The sequence below is a fragment of the Sinohyriopsis cumingii genome, chromosome 7 (assembly GCF_028554795.1).
Source record: "Sinohyriopsis cumingii isolate HCF-2022 chromosome 7, ASM2855479v2, whole genome shotgun sequence".
Taxonomy (NCBI): Eukaryota; Metazoa; Mollusca; class Bivalvia; order Unionida; family Unionidae; genus Sinohyriopsis; species Sinohyriopsis cumingii.
Window position 1 is genome coordinate 32,917,732 of NC_142967.1, and position 27,636 is coordinate 32,945,367.

The 27,636-nt window shown below is 35.1% G+C and overlaps 1 protein-coding gene across 1 annotated transcript in view; it reads right to left on the reverse strand.

Annotated features, from left to right (window-relative positions):
- LOC149794986 (BCL2/adenovirus E1B 19 kDa protein-interacting protein 3-like) overlaps window positions 1–27,152 on the reverse strand; it is a 69,504-nt gene extending 42,352 nt beyond the window's left edge. The window contains exons 1-2 of the mRNA XM_089964647.1: window positions 26,995–27,152; window positions 2,381–2,537 (exon numbers count right to left, since the gene is read on the reverse strand). Of these exons, the coding sequence (XP_089820773.1) occupies window positions 2,381–2,537; window positions 26,995–27,037 (200 nt within the window). The 5' untranslated portion in view covers window positions 27,038–27,152. The remainder of the gene's footprint in view (window positions 1–2,380; window positions 2,538–26,994) is intronic.
- Between the last annotated feature and the right edge of the window lie 484 nt (window positions 27,153–27,636).

A 27,636-nucleotide genomic window follows, 5' to 3' on the forward strand; every position in this document is an offset into this window, starting at 1 on the left:
CCTTTTTTCCCTATCTACCACAAATCTTGAGCCTGTTTACTTTTTGTAAGAAACAAAATTGAAAAATAAACATGTTTACAACTCGTCATTAGCGGATGTATATCAACACCAATGCTAGCACTAGCAATGGCCAAAGCTGATAAAAGCAACAAAAATGGTAAAATGGCAATGAAAGAATTCAAGGTTTATGGTTGTTGGCTGAATTGCAATGTAAACTGTATGATGGCTGTTAGAGTAACGTTTTCTGAAGGTTAAAGTTGTCCCAACAGTGAGGAAGATTTAATTTATTTTGTGCTTGAAATAATGACCAATGAGACTAAATTTATGCAAACATACAAAATAATTAATCATTTGTAGGTTTGGAAATGTCAACTGTACTATATAGTTGACATATAGCATATAGTCACTGTAGAAAAATCATAACAAATGCTCTTATAATCATGTAATTTAATTGCTAATTTGGGAGCCAACATCAACTGTTATCCTACCTTGTCCATTAAACTTTTATGAGATAACTGTAAACAATGTAACACCTGTTGTCTCCATGCAATCCTTAAACACACTGGGAAAATTTCTCCTCTGTAACGAATTCTTCTGTAATGCTGATTATTCTGTAACAGTCTTTATTTTATGTCAGAATCATTTTATTTGTTCACTGTAGCAGTTATGTCAGTTTAGATGTAGTTGTAACAACATCTTTTTTTTAAAGCCAGAATCATTTTATTTGTTAGTAGTTACATCAGTTTAGTTGTAGATAATGCCAGATCATTAATGAGATGCAAGATATCAATGAATGCCAACTGGTTGTTGCCTGTGGACCACTTGATGTTTTTTTTTTTTTTTAAGCTCCAAAGAAAGCAAAGAATGGCTATTTTATAGCCAAATAGGACATCTTGAGCACATATGTACGATAATATATCTAAATACATTGTAAACATCGATTAAAAAATTTTCTATGTTGCTAAAGAAATTTAAAATTTTCACATTTTTGGGCCCAAAAGAGGCCTTATGGTAATGACCCCTTTACTAATTATAATTTAATTCTCTTGCAAAATTTCATAAACATTATAGCTCTAAAGTTATACACGTTACAAATGCAAAATTAGTCATGGCTTGAATCCTTTACTTCACAAACTACAGCTCATGTGCATTTATAATAACAAATTCATAATAGAACTTTAAACAGTTCAAAAAAGTGTGCAGGAAATGTCAAAGGTTTAAATGTTCAAAAAAGGAAAACTTTTCCACACTGAGTAAATATATTATTTTGAAAGCAATTAGTGTGTCGGATTAAAAAAGTAGTTGTTTCATGAACAAAAAGTTTTCACCGTTATTATTATATTGATCCAAAGCACAAATCATTACTCCGCTGTGCATTTGGAACATAAGTGCATGTTGTAATAACATTTCATTCATGCAACTAAATCAGCTTTCTGGAAGACCATTTAAATCCTGATTGTCTGATGTGATATTTTATCATGTGGGTAGATAATTTTCAGGTTGATCAAGATTTTATCTGACAGAATATCCCCACTGCCCTCTTGTTCCCATTCATGTAACTGAGCAATCACATGGAATAAATAGCACTCATAAGATGGTGATTTCAGTTCCTCCTTGAAGAATTTGTTAACGGATAAAATTTTGAGGTTGCATGCACATGACTGAAACATAGGTATGATGCTATTTCCTTTCAATGAGACTACAGTCTGTCCCTGTGAGGTGCACTGAAAATGTCAAAAAGCGCTACAAACTTCTGTTCCTATTGAATAATTACATCAGTGTTGTTAAGGTTGTTTGACTTGAAATAAATGTGAAAGGATTTCGGCACCTTCTATGATTCAGATCTCTACATCTATGCCAAGTGACAGCAATGAAGAACTAACAAATGCATCCAATTTATGCACTATGGACTGTCTCTGTGAACTTGGAAATGCTGGGAAGTGAAACAAACTATAAACTTGTATTGATGTAAAAATGCATAAATTAATTTATTTTTAAATGACAAATCCACAAAATTAATTACCCACAAATATTAATTTTTTTAACGAAACCACAAAATCTGATACCAATGAATGTTAAGTGATTTAATGTAGCTAATGAATTACACAACTTACTTTATATGGTTTTCCTTCTCTCTGCAGTAATGTTATTATGGGGCTTGAAAAACAGGCTACAGGCATTTTGTGAAGTTTGAGTATTCTAATAATTTTCGAACATTTTTAAAATTTTAGAACAATGACAATAAACAATGAAATGTAATATGATTTCTATAAAGACAGACAACTGAAATATTAGAGTAATTTCTGTGTTGCCAGAAAGCTTAATTTTGGTGGAGAAAAAATTAAAACTTTCACAATCCAAGAACTGCATGCATCCTTACCTTCCTCTCCCAGAGGTCTCACGACTGTTAGCTCTTGACGGAGATCTGGACTCTTTCTGGGCTTCAAGCAAAAGCTTTTCGAAGCTGCCATTGTATGCTGACTGTGCCTGTGGTACACATCGATCATCTCCAGTATAGTGAAGGTCAACCCATGACTCTGAAAGTTTCAAATATATCGGTGTACTAATGAATTAGTACTATATCTTTGTCAACAAACATGTATAATCTGTAAGCAAATGCAAGAGGCCACCTTTTTCAATAGTTAATCAAGAAAAGTACAATGTCAATCAAAGGTATATGGATATTTGTTCATAAAAATGCCATTTACCTCCCGATGTGCAATAATTATACCATCCCATCTCCTATGAACCAGCTGACTTAAGAAAATGAACGAACAATCACAAAGCCTTATTTGAAACAAGGTCAAGACAAAACTCACCAAATGATTCAACAATCCCAGACACTTCATCCAGTCCCTAAAAATGCTGCCTATCCAGTCAAATGACAGAATTAGTGATAATAAACATGGCCAAAAAGAGAAATATTTGACAATGCTGATATGATTTTGGTATGGTTCTGTGAGGCTTCTGATGTCATTTCTTAGTACATGATAATTGCTATGCTTGGCGGCCAGTTTATTTTGATGTTGGAAGAATCCAGGAAGAACCACCAACCCATGAGAAGCTACTGGCAAACTTTCTCATGTTATCTCATGTTGGTCATACTGAGACTTGAACTGACACTGATAAAGATGAGATGTGATGTGTGTGTGACCTGTAAAGGTGAGTAACTTAGACCATTCAGCTACTAACTGCCCATGCATGTATGAACACATGAAGTGATACAATTATTATTATTACTCCATTCATGCATGTATGAACACATGGTGAAGTGATACAATTATTATTATTACTCTATTCAGCTACTAACTGCCCATGCATGTATGAACACATGAAGTGATACAATTATTATTATTACTCCATTCATGCATGTATGAACACATGGTGAAGTGATACAATTATTATTATTACTCTATTCAGCTACTAACTGCCCATGCATGTATGAACACATGAAGTGATACAATTATTATTATTACTCCATTCATGCATGTATGAACACATGGTGAAGTGATACAATTATTATTATTACTCCATTCATGCATGTATGAACACATGGTGAAGTGATACAATTATTATTATTACTCCATTCATGCATGTATGAACACATGGTGAAGTGATACAATTATTATTAACAATTATTATTATTACTGCATTCAGCTACTAACTGCCACAATGCATGTATGAACACATGGTGAAGTGATACAATTATTATTATTACTCTATTCAGCTACTAACTGCCCATGCATGTATGAACACATGAAGTGATACAATTATTATTATTACTCCATTCATGCATGTATGAACACATGGTGAAGTGATACAATTATTATTATTACTCTATTCAGCTACTAACTGCCCATGCATGTATGAACACATGAAGTGATACAATTATTATTATTAATCCATTCATGCATGTATGAACACATGGTGAAGTGATACAATTATTATTATTACTCCATTCATGCATGTATGAACACATGGTGAAGTGATACAATTATTATTATTAATCCATTCATGCATGTATGAACACATGGTGAAGTGATACAATTATTATTATTACTCCATTCATGCATGTATGAACACATGGTGAAGTGATACAATTATTATTATTACTCCATTCAGCTACTAACTACCCTACTGCATGTATGAACACATGAAGTGATACATTACTGTTATTACTCCATTCAGCTACTAACTGACCCAATGCATGTATGAACACATAGTGAAGAGATACAATTATTATTATTACTCCATTCAGCTACTAACTGCCACAATGCATGTACGAACACATGGTGAAGTGATACAATTATTATTATTACTCCATTCAGCTACTAACTGCCCCACTGCATGTATGAACACATGAAGTGATACAATTATTATTATTAGATCTTTCACACTAAAAGGAATTATAATTTTTACAAATGAATCAGAAGTCTTCAACTTTTCTAATCATTAAAGGTAAATCTAACTGATGTATACAAGACCAATCACCATGCAATAACACAAGAACACTAAATTAAACAAGTGTTTACCAAGCTTTTCATAAAGTGGTAGGGGGCCCCGAGTTGCCGAGTGGTCTAAAGCACTCACCGTTACGGATCACTGCCATCTCACCTCTGTCTGTGTGAGTTCAAGTCGTGGGTTCGGCCTATGTGGGTATGTGAGAAAGCTTGCCAGTAGCTTCTCGAGGGTCGGTGGTTCTTTCCGGGGTTTTCCCGGGTGCTTTCTCCACCATTAATAATAGCCATCATGCATAGCCTATCTTGTGCTGAAAAAATGGCGTTAAACCCCACAACAACAACAGTAAAGTGGTAGTGAAGGCTTTGGGGCATTATTTGAAATGAGAGCATATTAAACGGCCAGTAATAAAAACAGTTAAAGGAAGGCCATTTAGGACAATGATGCTTGGTATTTCAAATAGTAAGTCTAACTACAGTGCATACGTTATGTTGCTCCAAAGACAGCTCTGATAAATAAGAATAAGAACAAGAGTCCCTTGAAAGGACTGATGCTCTAATGGGCAAAAAGGATTTCCAGGAATTCAAGAAAAGACCATTTCTTCCTTATAACTGAGTGTTGAAACTATCTCTTAAATTTTTCAGCAATGACAAGATTTTCAAATTTGATGCTGTTGTATATATGATGGATGTCAGCTTGGTACCATTTTCATTCAAGACAAAGTAGGCATCACTGGAAGTCTTTCTGTGAAGAAAAAAAAAACCCACATCATAGGATCAGCCATGGGGGGAGGTGAATTGTGTGTGTGATTTGGATTTTTAACATAGCTTTAACAAAATTTCAGTCATATCGCTATGATGTCTGCAGTGTGGCAGTTTATAGTGATGTCTAGCACTGAGGCATCATACCGCAGACATGTAGCATGATGTCCCACCCAGTCACATTATCCTGACAATAACCTCTTAATGCTGAGCACCAAGCGAGGCAGATGTTGGTACCATTTTTGTAAGTCTTTGGCATGACTTGGCTGGGGAATGAACCCACGATCTCCTGCATCCAAGGCAGAAGCTGTAACCACTAGTCCACTGAAGCGGTTGGGGGCGGGAAAAAAAAAAGATTTTTAATATAGTTGTTATAGAAATCATACAGGCTGTACAACTGACACGTTTCATTTTGGACCAAGTATCGTAAGAAGTCTATTGATAACACCACATGTTGATAATAGTCATCAATTTTGAGAGGAGTAAAGATAACTATTTTCAAGATACAACTTTCCATTCTGAATAGCAAAAACAAGATTTTCAAGATGGCTGCTGTGTTGGCTATACTGGACATCAGATTAATACCAATTTCATTGAAGACAAAATGGATACCATAATAAGTTTTCTGTGATAGCCACACCTCAGTTTGAAATCTGGTTGTTATAGTAAGATTTTTAAGATCGCTGCTGCAGCAGCCACAATGGATGTCAGATCAATAACATATTCATTTTGGGACAGCTAGACATCTTAAGAAGTCTTTTATTAAAACCTCATGTTGTAATGACTATCCATGAGGGAGAAGCAAGATTTTCAAGATGGACATTATAGTAACCATATTGGGCATCACACTGGTACCATTTTCATTTTGGGCCAGCTTAGACATCATAAGAAGTCTTTCAGTGAGAACTCCATTTTAATATGACCATCCATTCAGAAAGTGTAGTGATACAAAAAAATGCCATGGTGGCCATACTGGATTTCAGATTAGCACCAATATTACTTGTCACCAACTAGTAACTAAAGAAGTATTTTTGTGAAAACCCCATCTTGATAGAACCATCCATGTAGGTGTAGTAGTAACAAGATTTTCAGGATGGTTGTCATGGCAACTATACAGAATGTTGGATTGGCACCATTTTCATTTCAGACCGACTGAATGTGTATGTGAAGTTTCAAGCAATCCTCCATGTAATTTAATAATAGTCATAACAAACTTGTGCTAATGGAGAGATGGAAAAGAGACCATCCCATAAGCTCTTCCATCTATGACCAGCGGAGATGATAATAATAATAATAATCGTCATCATCACAATCAGCAACATTTTATTTCAGGCAGTACCACTTGTTTAGATAAATATTCACTAACCTGTCATGAGATCTTTGAAGACACAATATTCTTTATATGTACACAATATTTACAAAACAATAAATATGTATTAATTTGTGGGAAATGAACACTGCACTTAAAACTTGCATACTCTACAAGAAATGAACCACTGCCCCAAGTTTTTAATTTTAATCTCAGAAAACTGAAATTGAAAAGGGATCCGTATGAACAGCTGATGAACATCACTGGTGAATGTGAAGCAATTTTACAATTTCTACCAAAAAATAAAGCCTGACATTATTGATAAGTTAGTGTTATTTGTCATTTCAGGACAATGCAATCTATATATGGTTTGACCCAAGCAATGATAAGAAATAAATGTTAACATTAATCAAACTCCAGTGTCTGGAGCCCCTGCAAAGAAGAAACATTTGCCTATTTTATCAATGCATTAGTGCAGCTTTGCATTAAACAATTAGCTAAATGTGTCCTAATGGTTTTAACGAAATCAAGAAGGGTAGTATTAAATCTCTAAGTTGAGGACACATTTAAATAAAGAACACTTTACAATTAGCATAAGGTACATTGATATATCACAATGTGTAACTTAAACTAAACTTTGAAATAAACAACGTCAAGCCCACGATCTATGCATTAATGTAAAACACTTGAGCATGATAACAAGGTCAAATGGTTCTGTGTCATGCAATGAATTATTTTAGCTCAATAATTCATCCAAAGTGTAAGGAAACCCATAAAGGGGTTTTAACATGCACCATTTTGGGTGCCAATCAGGCATGCTAACCACTTAACCACCAACTGGACCTCTCCACCCTTTAGAAGGTAAGCAATAGATTGTGTGTGTTTGTGCGTGTGTCCAATTCATGAGAGGAAAATTTGCTCTCAGCCTATTTCTTTTTAATGCATCAATATTTTTTGTACAGATTAATAAAGCAAAGTAAAAGATCAATCTAAACAATCTGAGTTAAATGAAAGTAATAACTTCAATTATTTATACTGCAATTCTTGCTCAATTTATGGAAATCATTCCCATGTGTTGTTCCACATTATGTAACATTGTTTACATAACCGTATGTAACATTATTTATGTAACATTATGTAACTACTCATCCAGAGTTCAGTTTACATCCTTCCAATTGACCTTTTGGATCATCCCCTCCAACAGAATTTCATGACATGACTAAATATTAACCTTCTACCTTGAACAAACAATGAGAATTAGGCAAACAAAACCTGTTTCATTTTCAGTGATGCTTTTTATTCTTGAAAATGTCAAATTACCAAGCAAATGATACTGCAGTAGACAATGTTTATATTTGTAAGTTCAAACAGCAATAACCTATGTTTAATTTCAGTTAATCATAAAAATCAGTTTTAAAAGCAGTTAGAGAACAAATTCATGTGAAAGAAAACTCACGACTAAAGATATGATTGTATTTTGTTTAAGTCATATCCTTATTATTTTTAATGGACTTTTGTTAAGGTTGCCGTAGACATAAATGAATTAAAACATAAAGCAACAGTGTAAAAATGGTTATAGTTTTGAAGTATGCTGTTGTAGACAATTTTAAAGATCAGTGAGGTTTGTTGGTATAAACACAAATATCTTAAACCAATTTTGGGGTATCTATGATTAATCACAAGTTTCATCACCCACCCCTCTTTCAGCTCTTTTACTGAAAGTAAAGAGCCACAAAAATTATGTTACATTGTCTTTGGGGCAAACCAATAATAAATTGTAAATTCTCAAACTTTAAGACAAAGCAATTTTGGGTCAGGTACGTCCTACAAAAAAAAGAGCCCGAGATTAGGTAGTTCTCCATCCCTATTCTACATAAGTTCATTTGAACATTTTTTTTTAAATTTTCACTTTCTTATTACGTTTTTCTTCTACATACTTTTATGTAAACAAACCTGAATATTGCAAACAAATGTATCCATGTCAGCTGATGCAGATAAACAAAGACCTAAACTTGGACAGACCACAAGCCTTCATCCATGTTTAGTCATGGTTTTGGGAAACAACAAATGCTACTCCTCCATTAGATGACCTGGATATTGACTGTCAGAACTAAGAAACTCAGACTGACACCTTTTTACCAATATCAATAAAAAATATTTACAAATAACAAATTCATTATCACTACAGTCAGCATGCCAGGGGAAATGGTAGCTGTAAACAATGCCTAAATATGTTTGATGATTGGTTAATCAATTAGCATGATAGACAAGTGGTGACAAGTCGATGGGTTATAGGCAATAATATAAAGAGTTAGTCAAGCAAGGTTCACTGAAATGTCAAAAGGTCCATACCACCTAATCTCTGCTGATCTGTTCTGAATGAGGGAGGGATGCTCCTGTCCAGTGGTGGTATTTTGTTCAAAGCTTGTTTGTGGAGTTTCATTCCACATATTCATACTGCGTTATATAATACTTGAAGTTGTATATGGAATCTTCCCTTCAGAAACAGCGGACTGCTGGACAAGATTGGCTGCTTTATCCACCCTTTCATTACCCTTATTTCATCAAAGCCAGGAATTTTTTCGTTTTAATTATTTCCACCTAAGATGAATGTACAAGAGAACATTTCTTTGCTACTTCCTATTGAATCCAAGCAAGTATGTTTTACAGAGAATCAGATGCTTAGATATGTTCTGTTTTTTGCATTGGCTTTTCTCACCAGCATGTGAGCAAATTTTTATTTTGCTTACTGGACATGCCCAACTTCCAGAGTTTTGCCTCAAGGGTCCTTTTTCTGTGAATCTCAAAATGACACTAATTTTTGCCAAGGTTCATCTGACTGTAACATCTGAATTTTTCTGTTTTAGATTGAAGCAGATGAAGTCCAAAACTCTGGATGCTAATCCAGCTCTGGAAACAATTATCATATGCATTTGTTTTTAAAAATCAGGCCTAAAAAATATAACCCCCTTTTTGGTGATGTCATTGTATGCTTGTAAAATGTCTAGATTACATGGCATCATTGTAAAGCTACTCCTTTTTCTTTTATTTAATATCACCTACTTGAATTGTAAGAGACAGAGACCCTGGAACAAGGGTACTATGTCATGAAGCAAAAATATGCCAGTTAATATTAATGTGACTAGACAGCCAATAGTACTGAAAATATGTTTCCACAATTTATGAGCAATTCATATTTACATGTAAGATTTGCGATATTAATGGATTGCCAATTTAAGGTTTTGCATGTGGAATGGGAAACCAAAAAGATGAATTTTTTTCATGTTTTAAATGTAATGTGAACAAATCTACACCACTTCCAACTACCTTCCCTCCAGTTGACCTTCCGGACATGTTTGCAAATTTCTTCTGTGACAGAGTACAAACCATTAGAGATAAGCCTGACACCACAATTTCAATCGACTCGTCGTCACCATACAGTTGGGATACAGAATTTGAGCGGCAACCATTAGCAGCATTTGAAACTGTCTCTATGGATTTCGTACGTACAATCTTGAAGAAGAGTGCACCATAGTCATGTGAACTTGATCCAATTCCAACATCACTGCTGCTTGAGTGCTTAGATCCAGTATTGCCTTCACTAACTGATGTTATTAATACCTCTCTCTCATCCAGGGAATTCCCATCATTTTTTAAAACTGCTATTGTAAAGCCTCTGCTGAAGAAACCAACACTAGACCATAACGATTTAAAGAACTACCGCCCAGTTTCTAATCTCCCATTCATATAAAAAATCTTGGAAAAGGTTGTTCTATCCCAGCTTGTATCTCATCTAAATTCAAAGACTTTTTAGCAAAGTACAATCTGCGTATCGCCCTTGCCACAGTACTGAAAGTACTCTTCTAAAAATAGTTAATGACATTCTCTCTGCGTTAGATAGCGGAAAGATTACAGTCCTCACCCTCACTGATTTGTCTGCAGCATTCGACACAATAGACCATGATATATTACTTCACCGTCTCCAGCATGTATTTGGCATTCATGATACAGCCTTACAGTGGTTCAAGTCCTACTTGGTCAACAGGATACAAATTATATCTGCAAATGGAATACACTCCAGTCCAGTTGATATATGTTGTGGTGTTCCAAAGGGGTCTTTCTTGGACCTGTTCTCTTCATTCTGTACACTCAGTTGCTCTCAAGTGTTATAGATCATCATCCAGTCTCACCAATTGTACGCTGATGACACCCAAATATACAAATCTAGCCACCCAACTGAAGTTGATGCAACCATCCAAGGTGTAGAGAGGTGTATTTCTGATGTGAAATCATGGATGACATGTAACAAGCTGCAGATGAATGATGATAAAACTGAGGCCATTCTGATCACAACATAAAGACTTTCTCATTCACATCCTAAATTACCTCAAACAATAAATATCAGCAGCACCAACATTAAATTCACACAATCAGTACGAAACCTTCGTGTTATTCTGGACAGTACTCTCACACTGCACCAACATGTCATGAACATATGCAAGGCTGCATATCTTGAGCTGAGACGCATCAGCTCAATTTGCAAATATCTTTCAGGTGATGCCACTAAAACACTTGTGTGTTCATTAGTACTTTCAAAACTGGACTATTGTAACTCAATTCTGTCTGGTTCATCTCAATATCTGCTCCAGAAACTTCAAAACACAGCTGCTTGGATCATACTTAGAGTACCATGATCAGAGCATACCTCCCCACTGCTCTGTACCCTACACTGGCTATCCATTCGATCCAGAATCAAACACAAAATTTGTTCTCTGTGCTACGTTTCACTGTCAGACTCTAGTCCAACATACCTGTCCGACCTCACCCATGTGTACACATGAGCAAGATACTTACGCTCCTCTTCTGACAATCATATACTCATTATTCCCACTATGAAAACAAAGTCATATATGCAGCGTTCTTTTGCATACCAGGGCCCAGCAACGTGGAATGAATTGCCCACTGAACTTAGACACAAACACACATGATCACATTCAAGAGTGCTCTCAAAACTCACTTATTTCAACTGCAAGAACAAACTTAAAGACCTAATAACGTTTCCTACCTTAAATATTCTCAGCATGTTTTTTAATGTTTTCTAATCTCATGGTGTTTGTTTCTGTAATCATATCATTATATGTTTTTTTATCTTATAGGTGTTGTCAAATGTAAAGCGCTTAGAGCTTCTAAAGATTAGGCACCATACAAAGTCCTCATTATTATTATTATTGATAAGATATGGTCTAACAGAATTTTTATCTGCAAAAATCTGCATTTATTTGTATGTATATCCACAATTCTTTTTTTTGTTGGCACAAGTTTATAATGCAGGAAATTCTATACATATGGCCATCATGGACCTGTATAATTGCAGCTAACAATGTTTCATCAAATAAAAGTCTATGCACAAGTCATGTAAAAGGTGATGATAGATTGGTGGTGTCAGGTATCAGGAAGATGTAATATGGTATAATAACCCATTTGCTTTCTTTCCAATTTGTTTTTCTTCTGTTGAATATGAGACCATTTTAAACCCCAAATCACTACCCAAAAATCAGATATCAAATGTATACACTTATTTCACACAGACATAAGCCAAATGGATGTTAGCCCTCCTAATTATCTTAACATGTTCCCCTTCTCTAAACATTAATTTGACTGTTTAATGTAACAAATTCTATCCTAGTTTCGGAATACAAAGTCTGATCTTATCATCCTAGACTATAATCACACATCTCTGAATCCACAAAGCCAGTGAGATTCGTGTATATGGTTTCATGATATTCATTTTAAATTTCCAAGAGTAATGGTCATTCCTTGTGGGGTTATTGAGCTCCTTTGATAAAGTTCAAAATTTCCAGACTGCACCCATCCACTCCTAGTCTCCAGATCCACATAATACTGATAAAGGACATAATCTCAAAATAACTACAGATAGTCAGAAAACTCTAAATTTAAACTGTAAATCTGCAATGCATTTATAAAATTACTATAAATTCTTGTCTTTGTACATTCCTGTTTAACACATTAAACCCTGGAGGTTTTTGTCAGTTTTGCCTGAAATTTGAGTAGGAAACACATTTTGAAAGCTATTTCTGAATACATCCTAATATTTCAACTTCCAGGTGATCTTCCAATAATATAACATAATGCCTAGTTGTGTTGGAAACCATTTTTAATTGGCTATTTGGCTCGCGCATGAGCAGAAGGGTAAAAGTTGGAGGTTTTTTTTTTTGGTTAACAAACCCATTATTTTCATATTGAGACCACTCTTTATTCCAAATGCCCATCTTATCCTACATTTTGCAAAGGTTCATTTGCAGTTCATACCGGTCTGCCTTAGAGCTGAGACCAAAAAGTCTAAAATCCAAACACAAAATCGGATTCCTACCACAGGCAAAATTTGGGTGGAAAAAAGATTGGGTCCAAAACATAAGGTTTTTCCCTCTGTATTTTGTAATGCAACTAGAAATTCCAGATTATTTGGTATCATTGTAGAGCTACATCTGTCTACCTTTCTATAATACCATCCACTTTAGTGTATCACACATGACCTTGACGCTACAGAGCTCGGCAGTAGGCTACTACCTAATGTCACATAAACTCATCACCACGGGTAAATGTGTTAATGGCATGTCAGTGCATGTGTTCTGTACTGTGCCAATAAAAAGTTAAGTTTTAAAATTGTAAATATAAAGAAAAATACTTCAGAAGAACAAAAAACAACTTCCAATAATTGTAAACATGATGTATTAACACTGACGTAAATATACAGATATGAGCAAATAATTCCATTTCTTTGTCTGGATTATTTATCCCCCTATGAAAATGATCTACATGTATTGTCCTGGACATTTTGTCCAGAAAATTAATAAATTTATTGTTAATGTATGAATGCACACCACAGAGTCAATGCTGGATCTAATTTCAACACTAACAAATCACAAGTTGGAAAGCATATGAGCCATTTTCATTTCTGCCAACTGACAGGCCCATCAGTTAATAAATGCAATAATATAGATAATCAAAGAGGTTTCACATTTTGAAAGTCACCTATTCAAACAACAGTTTATGGGTATGGATAAAAAGATTCTTTGGTTAAAGCTCCAAATCTAAATGTTTATTTCATAGACTTTTCAGAAAACAAAAAGGTATTAAATGTAAATTGTAAAAACTGGATATTTAGATTATAATAATACAACAATAGATAAAAGAAATATATGTTAAAATTTAAAAAATGAATAAGATGATGGTTAGGTTTTGTTTTTAAAATGATCTGGCACGCTCTATATCTTGCCTCTTTTTAGTAAAACTTATCACAATAATAGAAATATAAGCAAACAAGGACAGTGTATGACGTAGACATGACTGAGTTTTTGCAATGCCAATTCACATCAAATCTCTTCCAATGCATTTTTTTACCTGCTGCAGCAAGCACATTCATGTTAAAACAAGCCTCAGAATTTGTATGTGGAAAAAAGACATTGTATGAAGTGTAATTTGAGCAGTTAAAAATCTAGATTGAAAGAGGTTCATATTACTGCATGCTGTGTTTCATCTGCCAAAATAACTTCCAGCCTTTATGAGGTTGCAACTGTATTTTTAAAAGTTTAAAAAAAGATTCAAATTAGATAAAGCTGATGGAATAAAAGCCTGAGCTATTTTACAGGAAAGAACATCTCAACTTGAGCTATTCTATCCTAGATGTATTCTTGGAAAGGAGGTACTGATACTTGACTTGATACAAGCAGTTGCTATCAATCCAGGTAACACTACATCCACAGCAACCTTAGGTACTGTACAAAGATTGGTCATGATCAGAGCAGGGTGTCTTTAGACAGCTATGTGGTATTATATTGTTATACTCAATCAGGAATCTTCACAGTTCTGAGATAATGGGCACTAATCTTATGTTAATCTCCTTTCTTAAAATGAGGGGCTGACAGCAAATGCAGTAAGCATTCCTTAGTGAGCTGGGCTATTTCTTCTTCCCCTCCAAATAATTTATCTATCTTCAACACCACAACCACCTCCTCCTATTCACAATGCATCCCTTTTTTATAATGCTGAAAGTACCGGCTTTCAATTCTCGCTGATTGTCCATTAGACTGACCTATAATAATAATAGTAATAATGATAAAAATAACAATAATAATAATAATAATAATAATAATAGTTTATTGTCAATTATTTTCCAGAGTTTTCTCTGCGGGGAAAATATGCAATAAATTTGGATAATGTGCACTGTCTTCCTGCTTCTCAAATGAATAGTGTTGTTCAAACAATAAACTACCTTTCTAGGTACACCTGTAAGACTGGGACTTTCCTGGTACATCTGTACGGCTGGCACGTTTCCATGTATCTTTCCTGGCACACCTGAAGGATGGGAAATTCCCATCCACCTTTCCAGGAATAACTGTAAAACTGGGACTTTTCCATGTACCTTTCCCGGTACACCTGTAAAGATGAGACCTTTCCATGTAACTTTCCTGGTACATTTACAATGTTTGGGTCATTCCATGTACCTTTCCTGGTATAATTGTAAGGAGGTGGTAATGATTCACAACATAGAACCCACATTATACCACCATAAATTTGTGTGATTATGGTCCTATAAATGTTGGAGATTAAGCCATGATTGATGAACGCACCTGCAAATGTTATGTACAGTCAAGCAGTAAATGTTGGATGGACAGGTTTAAAAAATAATATTCTAGCCTTATCAGGAAATAACAGATAATCATGACAAATACACACATAACATATTTCTGTACCTCAGAAATCATTGAGAAAATACTTATCAATAAAGATAGCAGACAGTAAAGTTCTTTCCAGCAGTGATTATATTTGTTTTGATTCTACTTAAGTTTTCTCAGTATTCCTCATTGAAACGAGAATCCCTTAAACGCAATGATGCTCTACTGTGCCAAAAGACGAACTAGTTATCATAGTCTGTTGGTGACCACTGATACAGCCATCCATTTTGGAGGAGTAAAGATAACATTTGCAAGATAGTCATAGTCACTATGATAGCCATACAAGATCAATTTGCATCATTATTAATTAGGACCAACTAGATACCAAAAGAACTCTTCTGATGAAATCTCCATGTCAATATGAATTTCCATTAAAGAGGTGTAGCATTCAAAAAAAATTCCACATGGTCATTGTGAAGTGGCAAATTTTATGTCGATCTAACAAGAATACATTAGTTCAGACCAGACAACCATTAATTAGATTTAATGAGACAGGCGCGTATCATATCGCCATACTACCGTGTACGGTAATGTCCTTTAGAGGGAGAATTTTGTTCCTAATTAAACATTTGTTTATACAGCAGCCAGACGGACTATTAAGGACAAGGTAAACTTCATTTTCATGGTAAAGTTGTCACAATTGAGAGAACGCAGAAACTCTGTTACTCAAACTACCAGGTCAAGTTGACCCTGACTTTGGCGCCTCTAGAAAAAGGGCGGCAGAGATATTTGATTCTGATTGGTTACGTTAAATGAGAGGGCGTGTTATTTGTATCTGCATGAATCTTTCTTCTACATTTGTGTGTTATAATTTGCTTTATGAAGTATAACTGTGTTGAGTTTATGCATAGGAAGTTGTACATTAATCTTCTTTAGATAAGTTTGACGAATTGTTTGAATTTGTCGTCTTGTTTGCATAAGAATTATGTACATAGAATTTAATACATTATATTAGTTAATATGAATACAAGAATCTGTGTGTATTCACCGAATTTAGAAGATTTCACGTATGATTAAGAATAAGTGTGTATTGACTGAAATGATCTAGTAATTGATTGATGTGATGTATCCTATTTATTCGCTGTGTAAATTGAGGCTGGCTCAGAACCCCAGGCCTCGCGTATGTGTTAATGTGTAAGGTCAAGGCGTAACGAATTAGCCATTTGACTAACTAGGGTCATTATAGGACATGTGGAGTCGATTGATAGCCTTAGCGTCTGTTTAGCACTGATAGTGAAATCTGATAACGAGGGAGAATAATGAAGAATTAACCGTTTCATAAATAACGGGAAATTTAGGTTGTCTCTATTTATATTTATTTAACAGGGAGAAAATAGTTCCAGAGACGTATGGGACGAATGAGGCGATGTTATTCTGAGACCTATATGGAGAAGTATAGAGAAGAGTGCAGTGAGATGTATAATCCTGTGATGCAATCCTGCGACGTATTCTGAGAATATCCTGAGACAGATGTTAGAAAGTATCATCCTGAGATCCAAGGGTCTGAACAGCGACAGAGGAAGCAAAAGAGACTGAGGACGAGCAGGTTATGAAATCGTACAAGACATTGACTTCGATTGTCCACTCGATCCTATGATGAAATAAATCTATCAGTAAACAGACCGGCTATTTTATTTAAATCTATTTGTGTTTTCTTTGTATTTCGGAGAAAGTTAAATTTCTAAAAGCAGAGTACATTCCTGATGTAATGAATTTTCACAGTGTTTGTATGTAATTGATTAAATTGTTTGTTTACATGTACGGGGGCTCGTGTTGGTTTGTTCTATATACCTGCTCAGATTTCTATCTATTCCACCTATAAGTTTCACCACTTATATTTCTATTTACTCGAACCGGGCAATAACATCGAGGGCGGTCAACCCCTAGATAACGAAAACTATATACGGAGGGACATTCACTCCCTCCGTGTAACAGTCATCATGGAGGTCATATTGAATGTCAGCAGCACCATTTTATTTAGAACCAAGAAGACATAATAAAAAGTCTTTTAGTGAAAACTGTATGTTGATATGACTTGCAGTACTGAAGGATTAACAGTAACAAGATTTGTAAAGCTGGCTGCCATGGATGTCATACTGGGTACTAGATGCTTAGCATTTTCCATTAAGGACCAAACCAGACATCACAGCTCTTTTTGTCAAACACAATGCTGACATGACAAGCCATACAGGAGAAGTAGCAATAAGATTTTTCTGATGGCCATTGTGGTGGCCATACTGGCACCATTTTCATTTACAACCAACTAGACATCATGTCTACTTAAAACCCCTGACTGTGATCACCGAGGAGGAACAGTGTCAAGATTTTCAAGATGGAAGTGTTATGGCAATAATGGCTATATGAGTGGTACCATTTTCATTTTTGTACCAGCTACATATACATCATAAGAAGTCTGTTTAGTAAAAGCCCATTGTTCACAGATCTAGCCATCCATTCTGGAGTAGTTACAAGACTTTCAAGTTGGTAGCCGTACAAGCCATATTAGATATGTGATTGGCACCATTTCATTTAGGACCAGCTACACACTGTAAGAAACCTTCTCAAAAACAAACTCCTATCTGTATGACCTATTGTTCATCAGGAGTAGCAATAACAGGATTTTCAAAAAGGATGGGCTTTTTAATCCATGAGACAATGTGTGTAAAGTTTCATGCCAATCCTCGGGGGGTGGGGGTGGGGGTGTCTGATTACATATACCTTTAAATTGCATATCTTTACTTCATTTTCATCCCCATGCTCCATTAAAACACATATGGCAAAATCAATCTTAATGTACTAGACATTTTTGGTTTAAGAAAGGTGTAATCTCGCACAAATATGATTGAATGTCACATTCTAATGGGTGGAAAACAGATGATGGACAACAGTCCACCCCATAAAATGTGGAAGAACTTGAGGGAGAAATAAAGTGTAAATATTACTGAAATATCAGTTACAGTCTTTGCCATTGGTAATAGAAAGAGGTTTCATTCTGGTAATAACTGAAGCAGTCCAAGCAACATGTGCACACAACCTATATAGACTTTTTAAAATCATTTTCATATTTTCTTTCTAAAATAGTAAATTATTAGAGCTGATTTTTTTTTGCTAATAATATTGCCAGTTAGCTTCTCCCACAGATATCAAACACCTTGTCTTTTGAAATAAAGGAACATCAAGGACAGCAGTTATATATTCAAAGAAAACCTCTCATTAGGTTATCCTGCCACTACCCATACAAGGCTGTGAATCACTATTTTCTGTAAATCTTTCATACAGCAATTGCATGTACATGTACCTTCATCCAGCTTCAAATGGGACATTAATCAAATGGGGGGGGGAGGGAGAGAGAGAAATGGGTCAGAGCCATGTTGCACTACAAAATACAGAGGGAAAAATGTAATTTTTTGGACCCCATTTTTTTCCCACCAAAAATTCGCCTGTGTTCGTAATCCGATTTTGTGCCCCGATTTTAGACACTTTTTTTAAGCCTCAGTTGTAAGGCAGATTGGTCCGAACTACACACAGACAGGTGAACCTTTGCAAAAAGTAGGACAAGTTGAGCATTTGGAATAAAAAGTGGTTCTGCTCAAGTGTGAGCAAAATAACCAATGAAAAACGACGTTTCTAACACAACTAGACATTAGGTTAACCAGAAGTCTCTTTGAAGACGATGTATTAGGATGTACGGGGCCCTGAGTGGCCGAGTGGTCTAAAGCTCTCTCCGTTACGGATCACTGCCATCTCACCTGTCTGCAGCAGTTCGAGTCTCGGATTCAGCCAATGTGGGTATGTAAGAAAGCTTGCCAGTAGCTCCTCGTGGGTCGGTGGTTTTTTCCGGGTTCTTCCTCCACCATTAATACTGGCCGCCATGTATAGCCTATCATGTGTTGAAAAATGGCGTTAAACCCCACAACAACAACAACAACATTAGGATGTACATGTATTCATAAATAGCCCCCAAAATGTTTTTCCTATTTGCATTTCAGGTGAAAATGGCATAAGCCTTCAGGGTTTAATTAGTCAAGGGCTGTTAGTTGGGTGTTGGAATGTTTCATTAAGGGCTGTCAGTGAGGAGTTGGAAATCCCTTCCATAGATTACAAAGACTGCTTCAGGACCAAAAGATTCTTGTCACTTTTCTGCCTGTAGTCTAGATAATGCATTTTTACCTCTACTGAATAATAAATATAGGTTACTGTATTTGTATGGGAAAATATGAAGGAGTTTAACTGAGTAATACTGCATGACATTGTTTTTCTATAGTCCAATTTTTTCAGCAGTTTTTCAAAAGCTGCTGCTTAAATGTTTTCTAATATTTGAACTGGTGGTCATATTTGATTGCACAATGGCATCACTGTGTAAAAGTGAGTCATAGATATGATAATGCTTTCTGATAAAATTTGGACAAATTAAGTTGAGTAGTTTTGTGAAGCAGCTATTTAAAACTTGTCTGTATTTAGTAGTGATGGACATATTTTACTGGTAGAAATGTTTCAACTGTACCAATTTCAAAGGCCTTCATGCATGCATTGATACTTTCTGTCAAATCTGGTCAAATTCTGTTAAATGATTTTGGCAAACATGTCACATAATAGTTTCTTATCTACTGTTAGTAATAGGGGCTATATTTGATGGTATATAGGCTACAGTTATGAAAGGCATTCATTCTACAGAACTGTCTGTCATCAATTTTTAATAAGTACTTGAAAAGTCAGATCTGGGGAGCAACTGGGGCCATATTTGATTAGGTGAGGTTTAAGCATAATTCTGATATGATTCTTATCAGTTGCTACAGAGAAAAGTTGTTTCAAGTTTTTTCTATTCTTAGCAACAAAGGCTGTTCTATTGTTAGCAATGATGGTTGTATTTGATAATGTACATTATCATCTGTCTTCCTGTCAGGGTGCTTTCTTTCAACTTGTATCAAATTCTGTTCATGTGTTGTGAAAAGAAGTCGTCTGAAGTTATTTTACACTTTTAGTACTGCAATACTGGCCGTATTTGATCCTGCTCCAAAACATGACTAAGTACAGGATATTTAAAGAAATTGCAATTTTTTTTACAATACATGACACATTTTCATTTTATCTTTGTTTTCACCTTTAAACTATATGTCGATTATGTTAGTCATCAAAAAAGATAATGTGCATAAAGCATGCAGATAGATATCCAGATGCGGAAGAAATAAGTACATGTGCGTTAGATTTTAAATGTAGCTTTAACAATTGTAGTCATATCACTACGATGTCTGCAGTGTGGTAGTTTATAGTGATGTCTAGCACTGGAGCATCATGCCGCAGACATGTAGCATGATGTCCCATCCAGTCGCATTATCCTGAAACCAGTCTGACCAGTCTTAACAATAACCTCTTAATGCTGAGCCAAGGCAGGTACTAGTAAGTACCATTTTTATAAGTCTTTGGTACGAACCAGCTGGAGTTCAAACCTGTGACTTCCATCATCTGAAGCAGATGCTTTAACCACAATGGACAGTGGTAGAAAGGAAGGAAGAGACAGAATGCAGATATATACATGTACATATGCAGAAATAGATCAATGGAGAGTTAGATAATGGTTTTGGAAATGTCTAGGTTTTTAAGGGAGAGTGAGGCATTTACCATATGTAAAAGACTATAAGCTTAAACTGAAATTGCAACAGCCATGAACAGAACTGTGTTAATGTAATTTTAATTATGTTTTCATATATAAAAAGATTTTTGCTGTATCTGTGTTAACACTTAAAAGTTCAACTGAACAATAAAATGTAAGTATCAATCCATTAAGAAAACAAGGTAAAACTGAGCCCTTCACTAAAATATTCCAATATAAAAGAATTTATTCTTGGTTTATGATAAGAATATAGTACTCGCCAAGATAAATTCTCTCATTAATTTTCATGCTAAACTATTCGGTCATGAGCTAAGCACACAAATTAAACCTGTAAAATGTAGGTCTCATAGGCATTCTGTGGTAGTAAGGCTGTGATACTAAGAGAGATGCATACAATCATCTTGTGTGGTGTTTCTAGCATAAGCAGAGTTTGAGAAATGAACTTAAAATACACAAGTTTACCAAAGTTGATGATCATAAAATACAGGATACAGTGACCTACTTCTGCTATGTAGGCATAGTATACATCAAGGTGCACCCAAGCAACATTTGTGTACCAGGTGTAACAGTATAAATATACAGGATGCCAAATTATATATGGTCATGAGATAGATGCAAAACTGAAGTTAGTAAATAGTGATATCTTAATGTCATGGATTTAACACCCTTTTTCAATGCAATCATGCGGTATACATGGTGGTCAGAGTATCTGGTGGAGGAAGAACCCATGTAAAACCCAAGAACCACTAGCACACAGGAAGCTATCAAGCTTTCTCCAATCCCCACACTGGCTAAGCCTGAGATTCAAACCCATGCAGAGGTGAGATGTCAGTGATCTGTAAGAAAAAAGTGACTTAGACCACTAGGCCACTGACTGTGAAATTATGGTCACAGCGACATTCTGCTGTGGTATGGATGTAGTACTAATAGAGATGCATACAATCATCTAATTTTACATTCTAGCATGAACAGATCCCAAGAATAAACATGAAACAACTTTTAAACAGTCAGTGAAGCATGAAATGCTGGTCACAGTGATGCACTCACTCACCAAGTTTCATGAATCAAGTTACAGAAGCATGTATATAGGATGTTAAAACCTATTTGTTCAGGAGCTGAATGGAAAATGTAACCTGAGCCAGTAAAATGTGAAATGTAGGTCAGTCACAATCTTTCATGGTCAGGACATGGTACTAATACAGATGCATATATTCATCTATGGGGCTCTCAACAGACCATCTATACTTTGCTTATAAGTCGAGTCAAACAGTAAACAACAAAGATCCTGATCCGCTGTAGCATAATACATCTGCTGATCAGGTATATGCTGTTTTTTGGGGATTTTTACTGATTACTCCTAACAAACTGCATAGACCCAGATCTGCTGGCAAATTATGTGATGGCAGATCTTGGTGTTTGCAGCCTGCAGTTGGACTGACCTCTTATAAACAAGATATTTAGTAGTTACATGATGAGGAGAGAAAGGAAAACTGAAAAAGTATGTGATCATTATTTGATCACATACAGTAAGTGGATTCAGTTCTCAGTCTCACAAGATCACACAAGGCTGAAACTAAATTTCAGTAATTATCCCAAAAATGTATACTATTTTGCAAACTAACTTTTCAGATCAGTTAGTTTCCTAACATTTTACTGTTCCTTGACCAAACAAGTTATCAAAATCCTCAAGTAAAGGACATTCCTCCGTTATTCTGATTTATTCATTCATAGTTTAACTGTATGGTACTGTGCACTTTGCAGTCATCATTTATCATACCAATTGTGTGAGCTTTGCATTGTATGACTTGTTTACATAGCATGGCAACCCTCAACAACTGATCCAGCTTAAATTCATAAGGGCTAAAGGCTGATAAATGCAAACTTCTATTTCCATTTCAAGTGAAAGGATTTTGCTTTCAGCAGTCGTTCAACACCCCCAAATTGTTTATGATGTACCATCAGATTCCACTTTTTTAAGCCATGAGAACTGCTTCTCCGACATTGATATCAGCGTCCTTCAAAATGATCAGCTTTAAATATACATATTGAGTTTAAATTCTTTTTGTTTTCTTCTCTTATGCTCTCACTTTTGTCTGGCTATTCCTTTTATTGGAATCAATATCATTTTCATCACAATCTGTTTCATGAAAAAAGAAAAACAGATTCTGCTGAATCATTTTTATGAGTCAAATGTTTTAAAAAGTGTCTACTTCTACCGTAGTGCCTAAGCCTAAATCACGTTTATGGAAGTATTAATTATCATCATCATCATCATCATTATTATTATTGACAAGACTGTTGTCCAACTAACATTCTGAGAGTCTTGATTAATTTCATGATTCATATACGTCATCAACAACAACAGAAACAACAAAGGATATCATTTATTTGTTTTACAATTGCAGGTAGTTACGCATACATTCAAGATATCACATAAGAAAAGGATAAAATTTTAATCTAACTGGCTCCATGCCTTTGTACCCAAGTCTAGATATATTAGCTATCCTGAAGATAGGCCATGGCTGACCAAAAATAATATGTGAGCATCATGGGGAAAAAATGAAGTGCACTATGGAGATGCATTCCTCAGAGAATTTCAGAAGTACTTGACCTGGAAGCTCAGGTTACTAGAAGCCCTGATCCAGTATGATAAATCTACCATGAACAAAACTTTAGAAACTGACTTAAAACAAAGAAATTAACCAAAGTCATTTATATAGGTCATAGTGACCTAAGTTGGTGTTAAGGGCGTATTACCCAATAAGATTCATGAATCTGGGTATGCAGAGTGCCAAAAAAGCAAGTTCTTTATGAGATGAATGCAAAAACTTAATGCAAGCCAGTAAAATGTGAAATGCATGTAGGTCACAGTGATCTTCTGTTGTGGTATCATCGGGGTACTCAGATACATAAAATCATATAATATGATGATACTATCATGAACTGAGCATGAGAATTAAACAAGAAATACAATCTAGTCAGTTGGGTATAAAATATAGGTCACAGATATCTACAAATGTCACAAGAATGTAGAACTCTTCAAGATGCATCACCTGCCCTCACCAAGTAGCACAATTCCTGGAAAACATGATTTATAAAGTGTGCCAAACACCAGAGCTAAACAAGACAAGAAAAAGAATGTACAACTAATGTATATGCAGGTCATGAAATGATGTTATTCCCCAATCCACAGGATCACCATGTTTTTTTAACTGATCCTGCCAAAATTTCACTGATCCTGCCAAACTTAAATTGATGTCAGTTCAATTTATAATTCAACATTTATTATTCATTAAATCAAAACAATACCAACTGTATTTAACAAAAGACTCTGAACGTTAAAAGTTCAGATTAATTTTCTGATTAACCACCAGATCTAGTTATAAAAGAGTCAAGTCCATAAGGCCCAGACTCTGATTGGCTGTTTCTTGGTCAAACAGCATGCCACAGCTTGATCACATCGCTTGGCTTTCAGTTTTTGGCATCAGGTAACGAGCACCATAATTAGAGAAAAAAAGGTGTTTCCAGCCAGCCAACCATCTATTTTTCATGACCGACCTTAGCACAGACAGAGGATTATTTTATATGTTATTATATTTTCAACTTTTGAACATATTCTATTGTCAACTGCTCAAATCATTTTATATGCAAAAAATATACCGATACAACTATGAAGGTCTAAATATTATTCAAATATCAAAGATGTACATCACAGAATTGTCAGTTCACTTTTCCACTCTTTCTTAAATTCTGGACCAAATTTCAGAGATTTGACTCTCAAAATCCTCAGAGCTGACACTATTTTTCTGTTAATTTGGAGTCTCAGAGTAGAAAAATTCATCACCAAAAGGTCATTTCCAAGACACAGACAGAAAAGAAAATATACTTCAGTGTGCCACTGTGATCGTAAAGTTCAGATGTATGCACTGAGTGTTATGCCCATTCAATTTTTTCTGAATAAAATTAAAACCTTTGAGATCCTAACATTTGTTGATTTAAACAAATTAATCGCCAATAAAACAAACCCATGCCTAAAACTGGCTAAGCAAGAAGCCATATAATTCCCATTTTGTCTAACTGATTCTAGTTCAAAGCACAATCAAGCAAATGCTGATATTTTATCAGAAATGAATCAAGTGAAGTCATAAATCAGTCTGAACTTTTAAACATCCTGCTAAATAAAGCAACTTGCCAATAAAACAATTAAAATTGGTCAACTTCCATTGATAACCAGCTTTGCAAGCTGCCATAATAATATGCTCCAGTTTTGATTAGTTGATTATAATTTGATGTTCAAACATACCAATGCTGATATTTTATCAAAAGGCTGTCCATTTGTGTAATAATTATTTCCTCTTCCTCAATCATAAACTTCAAATGCAATCTCAAAACAATCGAACCTACATCAGTTGAATCCGGAGTTCAGTGAATTGTTAGCTCTGCCCAGTTCATGTATATCTTCCACCGGTACAATAGTATTGGCCGTCAAGATCTAGACTATCATCAAGCAGATGTCAATTAGTGCCACCTACATTAAATTTGTTATGGACAGCATACTCTTGGTAAGAAACTAAGCTGGAAACAAATCATGGGTAATTAAGATTGATGTTCCAGCCAAAACCTACATGTCAAAATTTCTGTGCATCAAAAATGGATCATTTTTAAATTCCACATATCAAAACTCTAGGGTACACATCTATTGAAAACCCTGCTGTCGCCTAGGATATAGGAAGAAACAATGGTTCACATTCATTGAGGGTATACATATGCATGTGTCTGTGCGAATGTCAATGCCTTGTGAAGTACAATAGCTTACATCTACTTCATAACAGTAAAATTGTCCCTCTACCTCACCACCACAAAAAGTATCACGAAGATAAATCCTTCTAATGTATATATGTAGTATTACAAAAGAAGATGAAAATAATTAAACATTTCTAAAGGTATACAACAGAAAATATATAGGTAAAAAGGTCAATGTCAATATTGAATATATTTTCTATAAACTGACACTGTTAGGTCAAAAAAGACAATAAATCTGCCACGTGATACTACAGTACTCTCAAAAGAGTGGTGCACAGTAATGGTTTTGCATTTCCCTATTCAAATGAAGCAAAAATAAAACTGATTTCTGCAAAGAAGGTCTGCCTCATGCTGACATATAACTCATATACCTATGAAAAAGTTGTTTTAACATTTTCATGGTAACTTAAATTAAAGGTTCTTTAATAATCAAGTTATTATGCATTCCAGATTCAAACAAGAGAGGGTATGTGCAAAAAGCAAGACATGTTAATGCTCTTTTATGAGTATGTTTGTTATCATGGGCAAATAAAAGGGTCCCATTTAAATCATTTGAATTTCCTTGTTTATGGATTTAATTAGATAGTGCCTGATAAATGTATCCTAGCACAGTTTTTACACAACTCAGTCTCCTAAAGTATGATAACTTTGCACAGTATGTTCAATTGTTTAACATGACAAACTGGGGGCCAAGGAGCAATAGTATTCGAACACTGTCCCATTTGTTTTTAACACACACACACACACACCCCACTAATTATAAAATTATCTATCTAAAGTATTATTCCCAATTAAACTTTAAAGAATATGTTGTAATTTTCAAATTAACAATATCTTCTTACAAGTTTCAGCAAGATGTTACATTTCAAAACTTAAGTAAAAATTGCGTTTAACTATGTATACACATACAGTACATGTATTCTAAAACTCTTTATTTGGAATGTTTGAGGCCAAAAATTGTAACACATTAATTATCCCGACAAAAACAGCCATAAGGAAATACCACTTCCATGCTAATTTATAAAGCTACATGAAATGCCTAGTCTGTGAAATAACACACTTGTGTAACCATAACGCTCCATAAATTCATCCAAAATCTTTTATCGTCATACACTGCATTTTCACTTTCGAAAAAAAGGTGGCAAAACGAAACAATGAAAACCAGATATTTACACGTTTGACCGACTTTTTATGTTGACGAAGACGTATAACCCAGTTCATTCATTCCATCTGCATGAGCAATTACTCTCATCTGCGTGCGATTTTGATGTCACATTTTTCTCAGTAATTTCTTACCCTGCAGTTCGTCTCTCTGTTCTCCTGTGCGGGTAGAAGCCATTCCGTCTTCTGTAGTTGGGACTCAACCTGTGACGCAGTTCCCCGTCAAATAATGGCAAGAATACTTTGTTGTCGTTTTCAGTTTATTTACCTTGCGTCATGGTCACATGACTCATCCTTGAGTTTGATTGGACCATGATCAAAACCAAGAGAGGTAACACTGTGCCGTTTTTGTGCGGATCGTAACATCACACCACGCGCGCACCGTTTACGTGCTGATAAGCGCATAATCTTTATTGCGTCATAGGTATCCTGCTATCGTTTGCCTTTGTTCTCTTCTGCAGTTAGTAGTTGGACAAGCTAATAACAGTGGTCAGGATAATTACGAGAGACAAAATCTTGTTGTACCATGTTACAGGTTATCTTCAGGAATTCCAGCCGTGTTACGTACGCCACTTTATGTGTTTTAGCGTGCAAAAACGCTGTATTTAGAGTATAATCAATACATTGTATAAAATAATATGCAAAACTTAGTTTCGAATTATAAAGTTTTCACAAACCATAATACAGTGTGCCGAAGTTTGACTAATATAACACACTATATCAAACTGTATCTGTTTAAGAAATGTAATGAAGACAGTGTACAAAATACAAAATAAA